The 14,600-nt window shown below is 57.6% G+C and overlaps 1 protein-coding gene across 2 annotated transcripts; it reads left to right on the top strand.

Annotated features, from left to right (window-relative positions):
• Positions 1-2,085: 2,085 nt before the first annotated feature.
• Positions 2,086-11,567, top strand: ASB10 (ankyrin repeat and SOCS box containing 10; the record flags this gene model as incomplete). 2 transcript variants are annotated; one of them, XM_080701462.1, is made up of 5 exons in its annotated part: positions 2,086-2,401; positions 2,535-2,802; positions 6,903-7,422; positions 11,037-11,150; positions 11,382-11,567. In XM_080701462.1, 5 exons carry the CDS (start codon positions 2,086-2,088, stop codon positions 11,565-11,567), a joined length of 1,404 nt encoding a protein of 467 aa, XP_080557588.1. The 2 variants fall into 2 exon arrangements, with proteins under 2 accessions (XP_080557588.1, XP_080557589.1); XM_080701463.1 differs by lacking the exon at positions 11,037-11,150.
• Positions 11,568-14,600: the final 3,033 nt, after the last annotated feature.

Below are 14,600 nucleotides of genomic sequence, written 5' to 3'. Positions count from 1 at the left end.
CTGGGAGAAGGGACGGGGCAGGGCCATAAAGTCCAGCTGGCTGGGGACGAGCGTCCTTGTCCATCCGTCAGTCTCCCTGCCCCGCCCACTCTGCTGGGTCCAGCTGTCCTGCTCCTGTCCACCCAGGCCCCCACCTCTCCACGGACCCCGCCCTCGGCTTCATCTCCCGTCACATACTGAAGGGAGAAGCAACGGGAGGGGAGAACAGGGGAAGGGGAGAGGGGAGCCGGGCGTGGCGAGCAGCCTGTCATCCCAGTACTCAGGAGGCTGAGACAGGAGGATCTCAGGTTCGAGGACAGTGTCGGCAGGTTGTGAGACCTCATCAACCTAGTGAGATTCTTTTTCAAAATAAAAATAAAATAGGGTTGAGAGTGTAGCTCGGAGAAGTTCAAGAAAGAAAGAGAAAAAGGGAGGGAGGAAGTAAGGGAGAGAAAGAGAGAAGGAAAGAAAGAAAGAAAGAAAGAAAGAAAGAAAGAAAGAAAGAAGAGGAAGAAAGAAAGAAAGAAAGAAAGGAAAGAAAGAAAGAAAGAGGAAGAAAGGAAGGAAGAAAAAGAAAGAGAGAAGAGGAAGATAGTGTGGCAAGTTAGAAGCAGGGAAGGGGGTGGGAGCCTGGGGAGCTGAGCCAGAACACAGGAGGACGAGGATGAGGCAGAGGGGCCCAGGTCAGCACTGAGGTGGGCCCGGGGGTGTCCGCTGCTGTCTGTGGGCTCAGCCCTTCTCCCTGGGCAGAAGTCTGTATTCTGGGGCCCTTGAGGGGCACCTCACACACACGGGTGATCTCTTTTGCTGCGTGGCACTACTGACTTCCCCTCCCTTGGCTTTGGGGGAATTTATGGCTTCTGGACATTGGAGGGCCAGGACTGGCTGGGACCCGTGTGGGCCAGAACCCAGGCAGAAGCTTCACAGGGTTGACTTGTGAGCAGGAGACAGACAAGAAGGGATTTGGGGCCGGGTGTGATGGCGCACGCCTATAATCCCAGTACTTGGGAGGCTGAGACAGGAGGTTAAAGCCAGCCTCAGCAACCTAGTGAGACCCTGTTTCCAAATAAGAAATAATCGGGCAGGGGGTACAGCTCGGAGGTAGAATGGCTCTGGATTCAATCTCTTGCACCACAAAAAATAAAATTAAATTTAAAAATGAAGAGAGGTCTTGGGCTTCACGTTTCAGTCCCAGCCCTATGCCAAGCTACCTGTGTGTTCCTGCGCACACTGGACTTCTCTGGGCTCTGTTTTCTCATGTCTGTGAAATTAGAGGCTGGATGGGCTGCCAACCCTGGCGTCCTGGGGCCTCTCTGTGGGGGTGAAGCTTGAGGCTTCAGGGTGCCACCCTCAGCCCATTCTCCAGTTCCGCTCTAACTGCCCCTCCGGGCCTGGGAGTTTCCTCTGGGGACTGGGCCGGGACGGCCAGGGGCTATTTCTGGGGCCTTGGTGTGCTTCCCTGCCCTGCCCCTCCCCTGGCACCGCTTGGCCAGGCTCCCGAAGTGCCGCCCAGCCCACTTGTGGCATTGCCCGAGCCCTGCCTGTTCACTCCTCCCAGAAACCTGCCATGCCGAGGGGAAAGAGCTCCCCGCCCCTCTCCTTGGGCGCACGCCGCCCGGGGTGCCTCCCCTCGGCCCCTGCCTGCCGGGCCTGGGCGCCCCAGTCCTGCCCTGCCCAGGGGACTCCTTGGTCATCGCCGCTGCTGTGCCGGGACATGGCCCTGCAGAATGCTCTCTACACGGGGGACCTGGCCAGGCTGCAGGACCTGTTCCCCCCACACAGTACAGCCAACCTGCTGCTGGAGAGCCGGGCCGCAGAGCCTCGCTGGAGCAGCCAGCAGAGGGGTGAGGGCTGCTGGAGGGAGGCCTGGGGGGGGGGTGCTGGGCACCGAGGTCCCATGCTGGAAGAAAAGGAGGAGCCGCTGCCTGCTGCTCCCCACCCCCAGCCTTGCCCAACTGCTCCGGCTTGGCCAGGAGGGAAGTCACGCGGAGCCCAGAATAGCTTCTGCTGGACCTCGTGGCCAGGTTGGGCTCCCTCTGGGGACTGAGGTCTCTCTGCCTGTGTGGTCTCTCGCTAGCTGCCTCTCTCCCCACCCACCCTTCCCACATGGTCATGAGCTGGTCCCCAGAAGAGTGCAGGGGGCAGCGAGAGCCCCCCAGGGACAGACACGCCCTCTGTGCCAGGCTGGTGAAGGAGCCGGGCACAGGGTCTGAGGAGCGCCCTCAGTCTGGCCCGGGACCCATCGCCACCCGCACAGCTTCGGGACCCGCCCTCCTCCTCTGGCAGGCAGTGCAGGCTGGGGACACGGGCTCAGTCTCCCGCGTCTTGGCGGACTCCAGTGCCGGCCTGGCTCCTGACTCAGTCTTTGATACCAGCGACCCAGAGCGATGGAGAGAGTTCCGCTTCAACATCCGCGCTTTGAGTACGGGGGCTGGGCGGCCCTGGCGGGAGAGGGGAGGCTGCGGTGGAGCTCTGGCTCGTCCCACCTCCACCCGCACCCGCCTCGAGCTTTCTGCGGCCCCTTGGGATCTGAGTTCCTGTCCCTCTCTCCCTAGGACTCTGGTCTCTGACGTACGAAGAGGAGCTGACCACCCCTCTGCACGTGGCGGCCAGCCGCGGCCACACAGAAGTCCTGCGGCTGCTACTAAGGCGGCGGGCCCGGCCAGACTGCGCCCCCGGGGGCCGCACCGCGCTGCACGAGGCCTGCGCTGCGGGTCACCCTGCCTGTGTCCATGTGCTGCTGGTGGCAGGAGCGGACCCCAACATCCCTGACCAGGATGGGAAACGCCCCTTGCATCTCTGCCGTGGGGCTGGCATCCTCGAGTGAGTGATCCCCACCCCAACCCCAGGTGCCCCCAGGATGCTGCAGAGGGCGTGGCTGGTGGGCTCAGTGGGCGGGGATACAGGAGTTGGGCTGGTGAAGGTCAGGATGCAGTTACCCGGGCCATCCAAGCCCTGGCCCTGTGGACAGTCTTCTGGGTTCCCCGTAGAGGGTTGTGACAGGGTCCCGCTGCGTGGTCTGTATTGGAGAAACTGTCCAGATCCATCGTGGAGAGGTGGTGTCGCTGGGAAGTCCAATGTTTTCTGAGCTTGTTCAATGTTCCAGGCTCTGTGCTAAATACAACAGCAGCTAAGTCATGGTCCTGACCCCAGGAGCTTGCTGTCCAGTGGTCCAGTCAGCCTGTAAAGGATGGTTAGGACCTGCCATGGTTCCTGTAAGTGGGGTCTGGTTCTCCGCTGATCAGGTCTTCAGCCCCTGACTGCAGGGCACTCGCAGATAAGTGGGCTCAGGGACTGTCACCAGCCCAACTCACAAGAAACTGATGGGTACACCCAAATGTGGCCAGGTTTATTTACCTTAGGAAACACTGCTTTGCAGAGACCTAAATAGCTATGACTGTGTAGAAGGAATCAGAGTTTGAGTCAACCACTTCCAACTTTTTTTTTTTTCGGGGAGTGGTGGTACTGGGGTTCCTGGAAACCCTTCTACCTCCGGGATACACTCCCAGACCTATTTTATATTTTTTATTTGGAAACAGGGTCTCTCAAGCCAGCAAGGCTGGCTTCGAACCTGCATGATCCTCCTGTCTCCGTCTCCCAAGCGCGGGGGTTACAAGTGTGCGCCACCACGCCCAGCTTTTTTTTTTTGGTTTTGGTTTTGGATTTTTTTTTTTTTTTTTTTTTTTGCAGTACTGGGGATATAACCCAGGGGCACTGTACCTCCAAGCTATACCCCAGCCCTATTTTTTCTTCTTTATTTTGAAACAGGGTCTCACTGAGTTGCAAAGGGCCTCACTAAGTAGCTGAGGCTGTCCGCGAACCATGATCCTCCCATCTCAGCCTTCTGAATGCTGGGATGACAAGCGTGCCCACCACGCCCGGCTTCACTTCCAACTCTTTAGTGATCATAAAATTCAGGAACAGGAAGCTTGGCAAATCCACAAGGATCACACGCAGCAGAGGCCCTCTCTCAGCTGACCACGTACCTACCAGATTCTGCATCTTGCCCCTAAAATGCACCAGTGGTCCCTCCTTGGGCTCCCCTTCTGTGGACCAGTCTCTTGTAAGCCTCATCCACTCCTGATGGCTCGCACAGGCTCAGGCAGGTTGTGATTGAAGGTGTGCTCTGCACCTGCATTGGACCAGTACAAACCTACAGTGAGCCACGTATGCAATTTAAAATCTTAGCCGGGCATGGTGGTGCACAGCTATAATCTCTCTAGATATAATCATCTATATAGTACTTGGGAAGCTGAGACAGGAGGATTGCAAGTTCACAGCCAGCCTTAGCAACTTAGCAAGGCCCTCCTTTCACTTTGACCCTGTTTCGAAGTGAAAAATAAAATAGGGCTGGTGGTGGAGCTTGGAGGTAGAATGTTCCTGGGTTCAATCCCCAGTACAACAAAAAATAAAAATAATCCAGGCATGGTGGCACAAGCTTGTAATCCCAGTACTTCGAAGGCTGACACAGGAGGATTGCAGGTCCCGTGGCCAGCCTCAGCTACTTAGGCCCTCCACAACTTAGGGAGACCTTGTTTCAAAATAAAGAAAAAAAAAAAAAAACCAGGACTGGGGGCATAGTTTAGAGGTAGAATTCCCATAAATTTAATCTCCAATGCTACAATAAATAAATATTTTTAAAATAAAATTTTTCCCAGGCGTGGTGGTACACGCTTGTAATCCTAGCATTCAGGAGGCTGAGACAGGAGGATCGTGCAGGTTTGAAGCCAGTCTCAGCTACTTAGTGAGGCCCTTTGCAATTCAGTGAGACTCCGTTTCAAAATAAAGAATAAAAAATAGGACTGAGGTGTCGCTCAGAGGTAGAATGCCCCTGGGTTCCATCCCCAGTACCACACACACACAAAAATTTTTTTTCTAGTAGCCCTGTCTTGGTCAGCATTCTCACTGATATAATCTAAAGCAACTGACCACACACAACTTTGAGGAAGGAAGATTTATTTGCTCACAGTGTCAGGAGATTTCATAGGTTTAGTCCTCGTCAGGCTGGGTCTGTAGAGCTTAGAGCATGGCAGCGGGAGGCAGAGAGAAAAGCATGGAAAACATGGGCTCTGCTCTCCCATCGTGGAGGCCCAAGCAACAGAGAGCAGGGGAAGGAGAGACCTTATATAATCCCCAAACCCACACTTCCAGGGAACCCCTCTTAGCATTCATGCCCCTCTTCCAACATTACTACCATGTTTCTCCATGAGGGCTAGGAGACATTCTAAATCCAAACCATTACAAGCCCTGTCAAAAAAAAATTTTTAAAGGTAACATTTATTTATTTGTATTTTTTGCACTACTAGGGATTAAACACAGGACATTCTACCAGTAAGATATACTTCCAGTCCTTTTTATTTTTCATTTTGAAGCAAGGTCTTTTGGCTGGGCATGATGGCACATACCTGTCACCCCAGTACTTGGGAGGCTGAGACAGGAGGATCTCAGGTTCAAGACCAGCCTAGAGACAGAGGCAGGGTATTGCTAAGTTGCCCAGACTGGCTCTGAACTCGTGATTCTCCTGCCTCAGCCTCCTGAGTCACTGGAATTGCAAGTGTGTACCACTGTACCTGGCTAAACTTATTATTTTTTTTATGGTGGTACTGGGGTTCCTGGAAGCCCTTCTACCTCCGGGATACACTCCCAAGGGCTACACTCCCAGACCTATTTTTTTAACTTTTTTATGTGGAAACAGGGTCTCTTAAGCCAGCGAGGCTGGCTCCGAACCAGCGCGATCCTCCTGTCTCCGCCTCCCAAGCCTGGGGATTACAAGCGTGCGCCACCACGCCCGGCTAAACTTATTTTTTAAGTTGGAATAAAATATATATAACCATCTGTACCATTTTAACCATTTTATAGCTCAATGGCATTAACACACGCACAAGGCTATGTATCCATAGAACTTTTCATCTTGCAAAACTGAGGCTCTGCCCCCGTTAAACAGTAACTCTCCAGGACCCCTCTTCCCAGCCCCTGGCCCCTCGCGCCAACTGCACCGCTGACTAGCTATGTACACTTGCGTATGATCTCAGGTCTTCTGGGCCTGAGTTTCCCTCTCTGTGATAGGAGTCATACGAGAACCTACCACGGGCCAGGCATGGTGGTGCACACCTATAATCCCAGTACCTGGGAGGCTGAGACCAGAGGATCACAGCTTCACTTCCAGCTCCAGCAACTTAGTGAGGCCCTCTGCAACTCAGCGAGACCCTGTTTCAAAATTAAATAGTAAGCCAGGTGTGGTGGTGCGCTCTTGTCATCCCAGCATTTGGGAGGCCCTTTGCAACTCAGTGAGACCCTGTTTCAAAAATAAAAAAGATTAAAAAATAGGGCTGGAGGTGTTGCTCGGAGGTACAATAATAAATAAATTAATTAATTAATTAAATAGTGTTGAGGGCATAGCTCAGAGGTAGGATGCCCCTGAGTTCAATCCCTGGTAACCCCACACACACACACATAACTAACCATGGGACCGGGTGAAGCCCTCAGAGGTGTGTTGTTCCAACCACATGATGCCTGTTTATAGCTTTTATTGCCATGTGGAATTAATGAATGACTCCCACAGAAAGTATTTGGGTTGTTAAAAAGGCCTCCACAGCCAGGCCTGGTGGTGCACGCTTGTCATCCCAGCATTTGGGAGGCTGAGACAGGAGGATCACGGTTCGCAGACAGCCTCAGCTACTTAGTGAGGCCCTTTGCAACTTAGTGAGACCCTGTTTCAAAATAAAGAATAAAAAATTGAGCTGGGGGTGTCGCTCGGAGGTAGAATGCCCCTGGGTTCCATCCCCAGTACTGGCAGGAAAAAAAAAAGGCCTCCACAGCCTCGTGGGGCACACTTGTAACCCCAGTACGTGGGAGGCCGAGCCAGGAGGGTCGCGGTGGGCGGCCGGCCTCCGCCACCTGGTGAGGCCGGGTCCTCCCCGCAGGTGTGCGGAGCTGCTCCTGCGGTTCGGAGCGTGCGTGGACGGGCGCTCCGAGGAGGACGAGGAGACGCCCCTGCACACGGCTGCGCGGCTGGGCCACGTGGAACTGGCCGACCTGCTTCTCAGACGGGGCGCGAGCCCCGACGCCCGCAACGCCGAGGGCTGGACGCCGCTGCTGGCCGCCTGCGACGCCCGCGGCCGCTGCCCGGCCGAGGCCGAGGCCACCAGCCGCCGCTGCTTCCAGCTGTGCAGCTTGCTGCTCTCGGCTGGGGCGGACGCCGATGCCGCCGACCAGGACAAGCAGCGGCCCCTGCACCTGGCCTGCCGCCACGGCCACGCCGCCGCCGTCGAGCTGCTCCTGTCCTGCGGCGTCAGCGCCAACGCCATGGACTACGGCGGCCACACGGCCCTGCACTGCGCCCTGCAGGGCCCGGCCGCGGCCCGGGCTCAGGGCCCCGAGCGCGTGGTGCGGGCTCTGCTCAACCACGGCGCAGTCCGCGTCTGGCCGGGGGCCCTCCCCAAGGTAGGGGCTGAGGGCTGGGGGTGGGGACGGGACCCAGGCCCGCACCCGCTCGCTAGCGACGTGGCCTGGAGCACTCCGCACACAGGAAGCCGAATCCCAAAAGAGGGGAAGGCCCGGACACAACAGCAGGAGGTGGGTGTGCACACGCGTGTGTGCACATCCGAGTGTGCGCCACATACATGGTGTGTGTGTGCATGAGTGTCGTATTGTGCATGCATGTGTAATGGAGCCAGACTGAAGGCAGTGCCAGATTATAAAGGATCCCAAAAAGCCAGGCGTGGTGGCGCACGCTTGTAATCCCAGCAATAGGGAGGCTGAGACAGGAGGATGCCTGTTCAAGGACGGCCTCAGCTACTTAGTGAGGCCCTCTGCAACTCAGTGAGACCCTGTTTCAAAATAAAGAAGAAAAACCCGGGCCTGGTGGCCTACGCTTGTAATCCCAGCATTTGGGAGGCTGAGACGGGAGGATCATGGTTCGAGGACAGCCTCGGCTACTTAGTGAGGCCCTCTGCAACTCAGTGAGACCCTGTTTCAAAATAAAGAAGAAAAAATAGGACTGGGAGTGTAGCTTGGAGGTAGAATGCCCCTGGGATCCATTCCCAGAACCACAAAAATAAATAAAATTTAAAAATAAAAATAAAGGATCCAAAGAGGGACAAGCCTGAGGCCGGAGGCTGCAGGAGGCGTCAAGGGCCCCCGCCAGGCGCTGCCGAGGACAGCCAGCAGCCGACCTGCCGAGGCAGGCGCGCTGGGCAGCTGTCTGCGAGGCGCTCCCGCACCTCGGAAACGCCTTTTGCAGCTGTCTCACTTGTATCTGGCCATCCATTTCCCCAGAGGGAGTTCAACTCTTGCCCAGGTGGTGGGGGCCTGGGGTGGCCCAGGACGTGGCGGAGGAACTGGGCCCGGGTGGGGACAGCCTCCTCGCGGGGCCCAGGCGGTGGGTTGGGAGGGCCGCAGGCTGCGGTGCCCCCTCGGGCCCCGCCCAGCCCCCCGGGGGCCCACCCCCCACCGCCCCTGCCTCCCCTGCACTCACAAACCTACAAGCATCTGTCTGGATTCCTAAGCAAGACCAAATAATTAAACAGCCCGAGAGTTCGGCAGATTGGTCTCCCCTTTGGGAAAATACAAGAAAATCAACAATTAACACTAATTAATCTCCTATTAACACCAGATAATTAGGAGACGAGCAATTCCCTGTAATCTGATGCTGGCTCTGACAGCTAATGATTTTCCCTGCCAGGCGGGGCAGGAGGAGGACTTGGCATGGCAAACACGTTTCCTGGGACCCCACCCCTGCTCCAGCCCCGGCCTGGCCCTTCTGCAGGCCCCACCAGTGCTCGGACCACCTGGATCTGCGCCCCGCTTCGAGGCTTGCTCGTGTGACGATAGCTACGGAGACCGTTTGCACCCCAAGTTCCTCGCTTGTGATGCAGCCTCTGCCAAACAGGCGGAAAGCTGCCGGAGCTTGTTGGGGCGCAGAGGGGCCAGCACCCATTACTCACTGTTTGAAGGCCAGACACACGTACAATGGGCCCCTCGGTCTTCAACAACGTCCGAGCCCATGGCAACTAAGATTGCAGGCCCCGGAGCCCCGCACACACCTGTGCGGCCCCCAGTTGCTTAATCCCTCTGGGCCTGTTTCCTCGTCTATAACGTAGAGCTAACCGCTTGCCTGCTGCGAAGGGTTAGTAAGAAAGGCAGAGTTGACACACACAAAGCCTGTGAACAGGGCCGTGGCTGGTGCTCCACACTCGGTAGCTACTGTTGTCTTGAAGCGCACAGTGTGTGAAAGGTGTCAGGCCTCGTCCCCCTCTAAGGACCCAGTAGACACAGGAGAGAGCGCTGAGGGCTGGAGCAGCCGGGTGGGCTTCCTGGAGGAGGTCGGCTTGGGGTGGAGGTGGCGTATTCCCGCCCAGCAGGGTGAATCCTGGGCAGGGGTGGTGCAGCGCTTATGGGCAAGGCGCGCAGAGTCAGGCCTGGGCTGCTGGGCCAGCGTGGGCAAGCTGCCAACTCTCTGTGCCCCTGTTCTTTCTGTAAAATGGGGTCAGTAACAGTCCATGCCTTATAGGGATGAAGATTAAGAGTTCACACAGCGCTGGGCGTGGTGACGCACGCTTGTAACCCTAACATTTGCATTTGGGAGGCTGAGACAGGAGGGTCATAGTTTGAGGACAGCCTCAGCTACTTAGTGAGGTCCTGTTTCAAAATAAAGACTAAAACCTAGGGCGGGGTGTGGCTTGGAGGTACCCATACAAAAAACAAAACAAAAAAGGAAATAGGGCTGGGCGTGTAGCTCAGAGGAAGGATGCCTCTGGTTCAACCTTCAGTACCAGAAAACAAAGTTTACACATGCACAGTACAAAGAAAAGTAAGTGGCAGAAGCTATGCGCACCAGACATGTTAGCTGATGCACACTTAGCGCGCACAGAAGCCTGGGCTTGGTCCCAGCCCCCTCCCCACCCCAAAGAAACAACCTTAGCTGTCCTCTGTTCCCCAGGCTCGCTCGCTCGCACCACCAACGCGGCGGCTGAAAGCCACAGAAACCCATTCCCTCCGGGTCCTGGAGGCTGAAGTCAGGAGAAGTGTTGGCCGCGGTGGTCCTTTCTGGAGGCCTGAAAGCCGTGACGCCCTGAGTTTTCCCAGCCTCTTGTGGTGGCCCGCGTCCCTGCGTCCCCACGTCCCTTGGCTTGCGGACACTTTGCTTCAATATCTTCTTTTACTATTTATTTATTTATTTATTTATTTATTTTTGCAGTGCTAAGGATGGAACCCAGGGGCATTCTACCTCCGAGCTACACCTCCAACCCTATTTTTTTTTTCTTTATTTTGAAACAGGGTCTCACTGCTTAGAAGTGTGTGTCACCGTGCCTGGCTTCTTCTTATTATTTATTATTATTATTATTAGTAGTAGTAGTAGTAGTATTTAGGAACGGGGGATTGGACCCAGGGGCATTCTCTCTCCAAGCTACACCCCAGTCCTATTTTTTTTATTCTTCATTTTGAAACAGGGTCTTATTAAGTTGCAGAGGGCCTCACTCAGTAGCTGAGGCTGGTCATGAACCTGGGATCCTCCTGTCTCAGCCTCCCAAGTGCTGGGATCACAAGTGTGCGCCACCACGCCCGGCTACATTTCTCCAACATCTCTGTTGTTACGTGGCCTCCTCGTATGCCTGTGTCTGGTTTTCTTCTTATAAGGACACCTGACATACTGGATTAGGCCCACCCTAATGACTTCGTTTTCACTTGATAACATTGGAAAGATCCTATTTCCAAATAAGGTCACATTCATAGGTCCTAGGGGTTGGGATATATATATTTTTTATTGCAGGTCTATGGATGGAACCCAGGGGCATTTGACCTCCAAGCTACACCCCCTGCCTTATATTTTATTCTTTATTTTGAAACAGGGTCTCACTAAGTTACGGAGGGCTTCACTAAGTAGCTGAGGCTGTCCGCAAACTGCGATTCCCTGGTCTCAGCCTCCCGAATGCTGGGATCACAAGCGTGCCCACCAGGCCCGGCTTGGACTTCAGTATATCTATGGGGGAAGAGGGGCAAACTGTCTGTCCATCCTGCACAGAGACGAGGGACCTGGCGTGTCTCCCCTCCTGCAGGTTCTGGAGCGCTGGTGTGCATTCCCGAGGACCATCGAGGTCCTGGTGAACACCTACAGTGTGGTGCAGCTGCCCGAGCAGGCCGTGGGCCTGGTGCCGCCTGAAACTCTGCAGGTCAGATCCCAGGACCTGAGCTCAGAACCACCTGGCCCCAAGAGGCTCCCACCCCCTGGAGGGCAGCTCCATTGGTCCCCAACAGAACGGGCCCGAGACCCAGCCCCAGAGGAGCGCTCAAGGGCCGGGTTCTCAGGGGCTTCCGAAGATACCCCACAGGGCGCCAGCCTGCCCTGGGAGAGGCGGGGCCACTGGCCCAGGCCCCTTGCTCAGCCCCCCCTTCTCCCCCAGAAGCACCGGGGCTTCTACTCCTCCCTCTTCGCCTTGGCGAGGCAGCCCCGGTCCCTGCAGCACCTGAGCCGCTGTGTGCTCCGCTCCCACCTGGCCGGCCGCCTGCCCCAGGCCCTGCCACGCCTGCCCCTGCCGCCCCGCCTGCTCCGCTTCCTGCAGCTGGACTTCGAGGACCTGCTCTACTAAGTTAGTCTTGGTTTGGGGGACGGTCCCAGGGCATGGGGACGGGAGATGGGCAGGAAACGAGAAGGATGGGGAGCCCCGGCCTGAATCCACCGCCCCCTGGGCCACAGGACGCCTCTGAAGCCCAGTCCCTCCTTCCAGGTGTGCGCTGCCTTGAGAGAGCCTGCAGGCAGACTCCCAGCCCCAGGGGGCGCTGTCAGCAGGAGGGCCCTCACTACGGAGGTGCGGATGCTGCCATCCCAACCAGAGAGAGATCACCAGCCAGGGGGTGTCTGACAAGAGACCAAGTGACACTCCCGTCTTGGGGCTCTCCCGAGGCCCCCAGCCAGTGCCGACCCTGTGTGCACATCACAAATCCCCAGGCTGGGCACGATGCCGCATACCTGGAACAGGACTACAGTTTTTAGGAGGCTATGATGGGAGGATTGCAGGCTGGAGGCCAGCCTCAGCAATTTAGCAAGACCCTGCTTCAAAATAAAAACATAAGCCGGGCGTGGTGGCGCACACTTGTAATCCCAGCATTTGGGGAGAGGCTGAGACAGGAGGATCCCGGTTTGCCCACAGCCCCAGCTACTTAATGAGGCCCTTTGCAACTTAGTGAGACCCTGTTTCAAAATAAGAAAAAATAGGGTTGGGGGTGTAGCTCAGAGGTAGAATGGGTTCCATCCCCAGTACCGCAAAAAAAAAAGTAAAGCTAAAAACATTAAAAGGGCTGAGGGTGTGACTTGGAGGTAGAATGGCCCTGGGTTCAATCCTTGACGCCAAAAACAAAAATAAAAACAAGGAAACAAACCCCCAGGCTGCGTGGTTTGTTCTCCAAGGAGCCTTCCTCCCGCCAGCTCCCTCCGTCATGGCGGGCCGTCTACCCCGCGTGCCAGCGCCTCCCTCTCCCGTGGCGCCCACCTGCTGCTGGGGTGCCCAGCTCACCTGCCCTCCAGCCCCAGGCACCGCCCGGCGCCTACCCCCTCTCCTCTCCCCTCCTTAAATTCGGCTGTTTGGCCAGAGCGGGGTCTGCTCTAGCTCCGGGCCCTGCTCCTAACTCCACCACTGGCTTTCGTGGGCGTGGGCCTCTTCTCTCTCTGGACTCAAGTTTCCGCATGTGTAAAGACAGGAGGGTCCCTGGGGGTCGCACAGAACCAGCCTAAGAACTTCCAGGAGGCCGCAGCGGCCGGGGCTGGCCGGCAACCTCTGCGGAGCCACCGAGCAGCCAATCACGAGCGCTGTGAGTCGTGACGTCAAGGGTCGCTGGACAGAATTTCCAGGGTTCCAAAGAGCGCGCTGGAGTGCGTCACTTTCCCGCCAACCCCGGGGGGCGGGACCTGGGTGAGCAGGGGCTGGGGGCGGGGCGGGGGGCGGGGCCTGGACCTGACGCTGGGCGCCGGGGGTATCCGAGCCACCAGCAGCTGCGGGGGGCGGGGCGGGGGCGGGGCCGAGAAGCGGAGTGGCCGGGATTCCGAACGGGCCCCCGGGGCCTCGCGCGCCCGGCCTGCCTGGCTCTCAGACGCGCGCGCAGCCTGGGGACCCTCCTGGGGGTAGAGGGTGCAGCGGCCCTGGGGGCGCGGCGCGCCGTCAGGGCCCGCGGGGCCTCCTGGAGACCCCGTCCTGTCCTGGGGCCGTAGGTGGTTCCACAGCGGGATGGTGCAGGTGCAGGTGCAGGGCCTGCCGTCTAGCGGGGCCGGAGACGCGGAGCTAACAGGAGTGAGCACCGCTAGGTCCGCGCGGGGCAGACGCGGGAAGGCCGAGCGACCGTGACGGGGAGCTGCTTTAGACCGGGTGGCGGGGAGCCCCTCCGGGGCAGGGGGCCTCTGACGTGAGGTCCGCGAGACAAGGGGGAGCCAGCGTGTGGGCGAGCGGATGGGCAGGGAGGGAGGGAGCCAGCGGTGTGGACGAGCGGATGGGCAGGGAGGGAGGGAGCCAGCGGTGTGGACGAGCGGATGGGCAGGGAGGGAGGGAGCCAGCGGGCCTCGCTAGGTTTTCAACACTCAGCCTGGGAGACCTCAGAGGCCGACCCCCGCCGCGTTCAGTCCTCGGCACCACAAAAATGGAGATAAGAATAAATAAATAAATAAATAAATAGCCTAGGGAATGCGGAGGGAAGTTCAGCAAGCGACGGGGGTGTGGTCCTCCGGTCTCAGCCTCCCAGCTAGTGGGGTCAGAAGCGTGCACCGCCGCTTTCTGAGCCCTAAGTGCTAGAGGTATGACTGAGACAAGTCCCTGCCCTCAGTGAGTTTTCAATCTAGTCTAAGAAACAAGTGTGTGAATTAGAGTACAAGTAGGGAACAGAAGGCAAGGTAACTGTGGCGTCGGGCTGAGGGCAGGGAGAGAGGAATGGGCTGGGGCCTGGGACCCTCCGCAGTGGTGCAGGGGCGTCCCTCTATCTGCAGGGGCGTCCCTCTATCTGCAGGGGCGTCCCTGTATCTGCAGGGGCGTCCCTGTATCTGCAGGGGCGTCCCTCTATCTGCAGGGGCGTCCCTGTACCTGCAGGGGCGTCCCTCTATCTGCAGGGGCATCCCTGTATCTGCAGGGGCGTCCCTCTATCTGCAGGGGCGTCCCTGTACCTGCAGGGGCGTCCCTCTATCTGCAGGGGCATCCCTGTACCTGCAGGGGCGTCCCTCTATCTGCAGGGGCGTCCCTCTATCTGCAGGGGCGTCCCTGTATCTGCAGGGGCGTCCCTCTATCTGCAGGGGCGTCCCTCTATCTGCAGGGGCGTCCCTCTATCTGCAGGGTGCTGGGGCCGGTGTCTTTCAAGGGAGGGGGAGAAGGGCAGCGTGGAGGGTCGATTTGAGGAGGCTGCGTCTGACCTCACGGCCGTCCCTCTGCCAGGCAGTGTTAGGGAGGTCCTTTCTGGGGTTGGACATGCAGACACTTGTAAGCCAGGGAGCTTCCTCCCCAGCCTCCCGGCTGCGGCCCCGCGGGCCCAGAACCTCTCCCCGGTAATTGCTTTCCGTAATGTGTTTCCTCCAAACCAATTTCACGCCTCCATGAGGACTCCGCCCTGCACTAGAGGCGCGGACCTCTCCACCATCAACCTACCGG

Source organism: Muscardinus avellanarius (genome assembly GCF_963383645.1).
Source record: "Muscardinus avellanarius genome assembly, chromosome: 9".
NCBI lineage: Eukaryota > Metazoa > Chordata > Mammalia > Rodentia > Gliridae > Muscardinus > Muscardinus avellanarius.
Note: the sequence above shows the minus strand (reverse complement) of the source record. Positions and strands in the feature narration are given on the sequence as shown.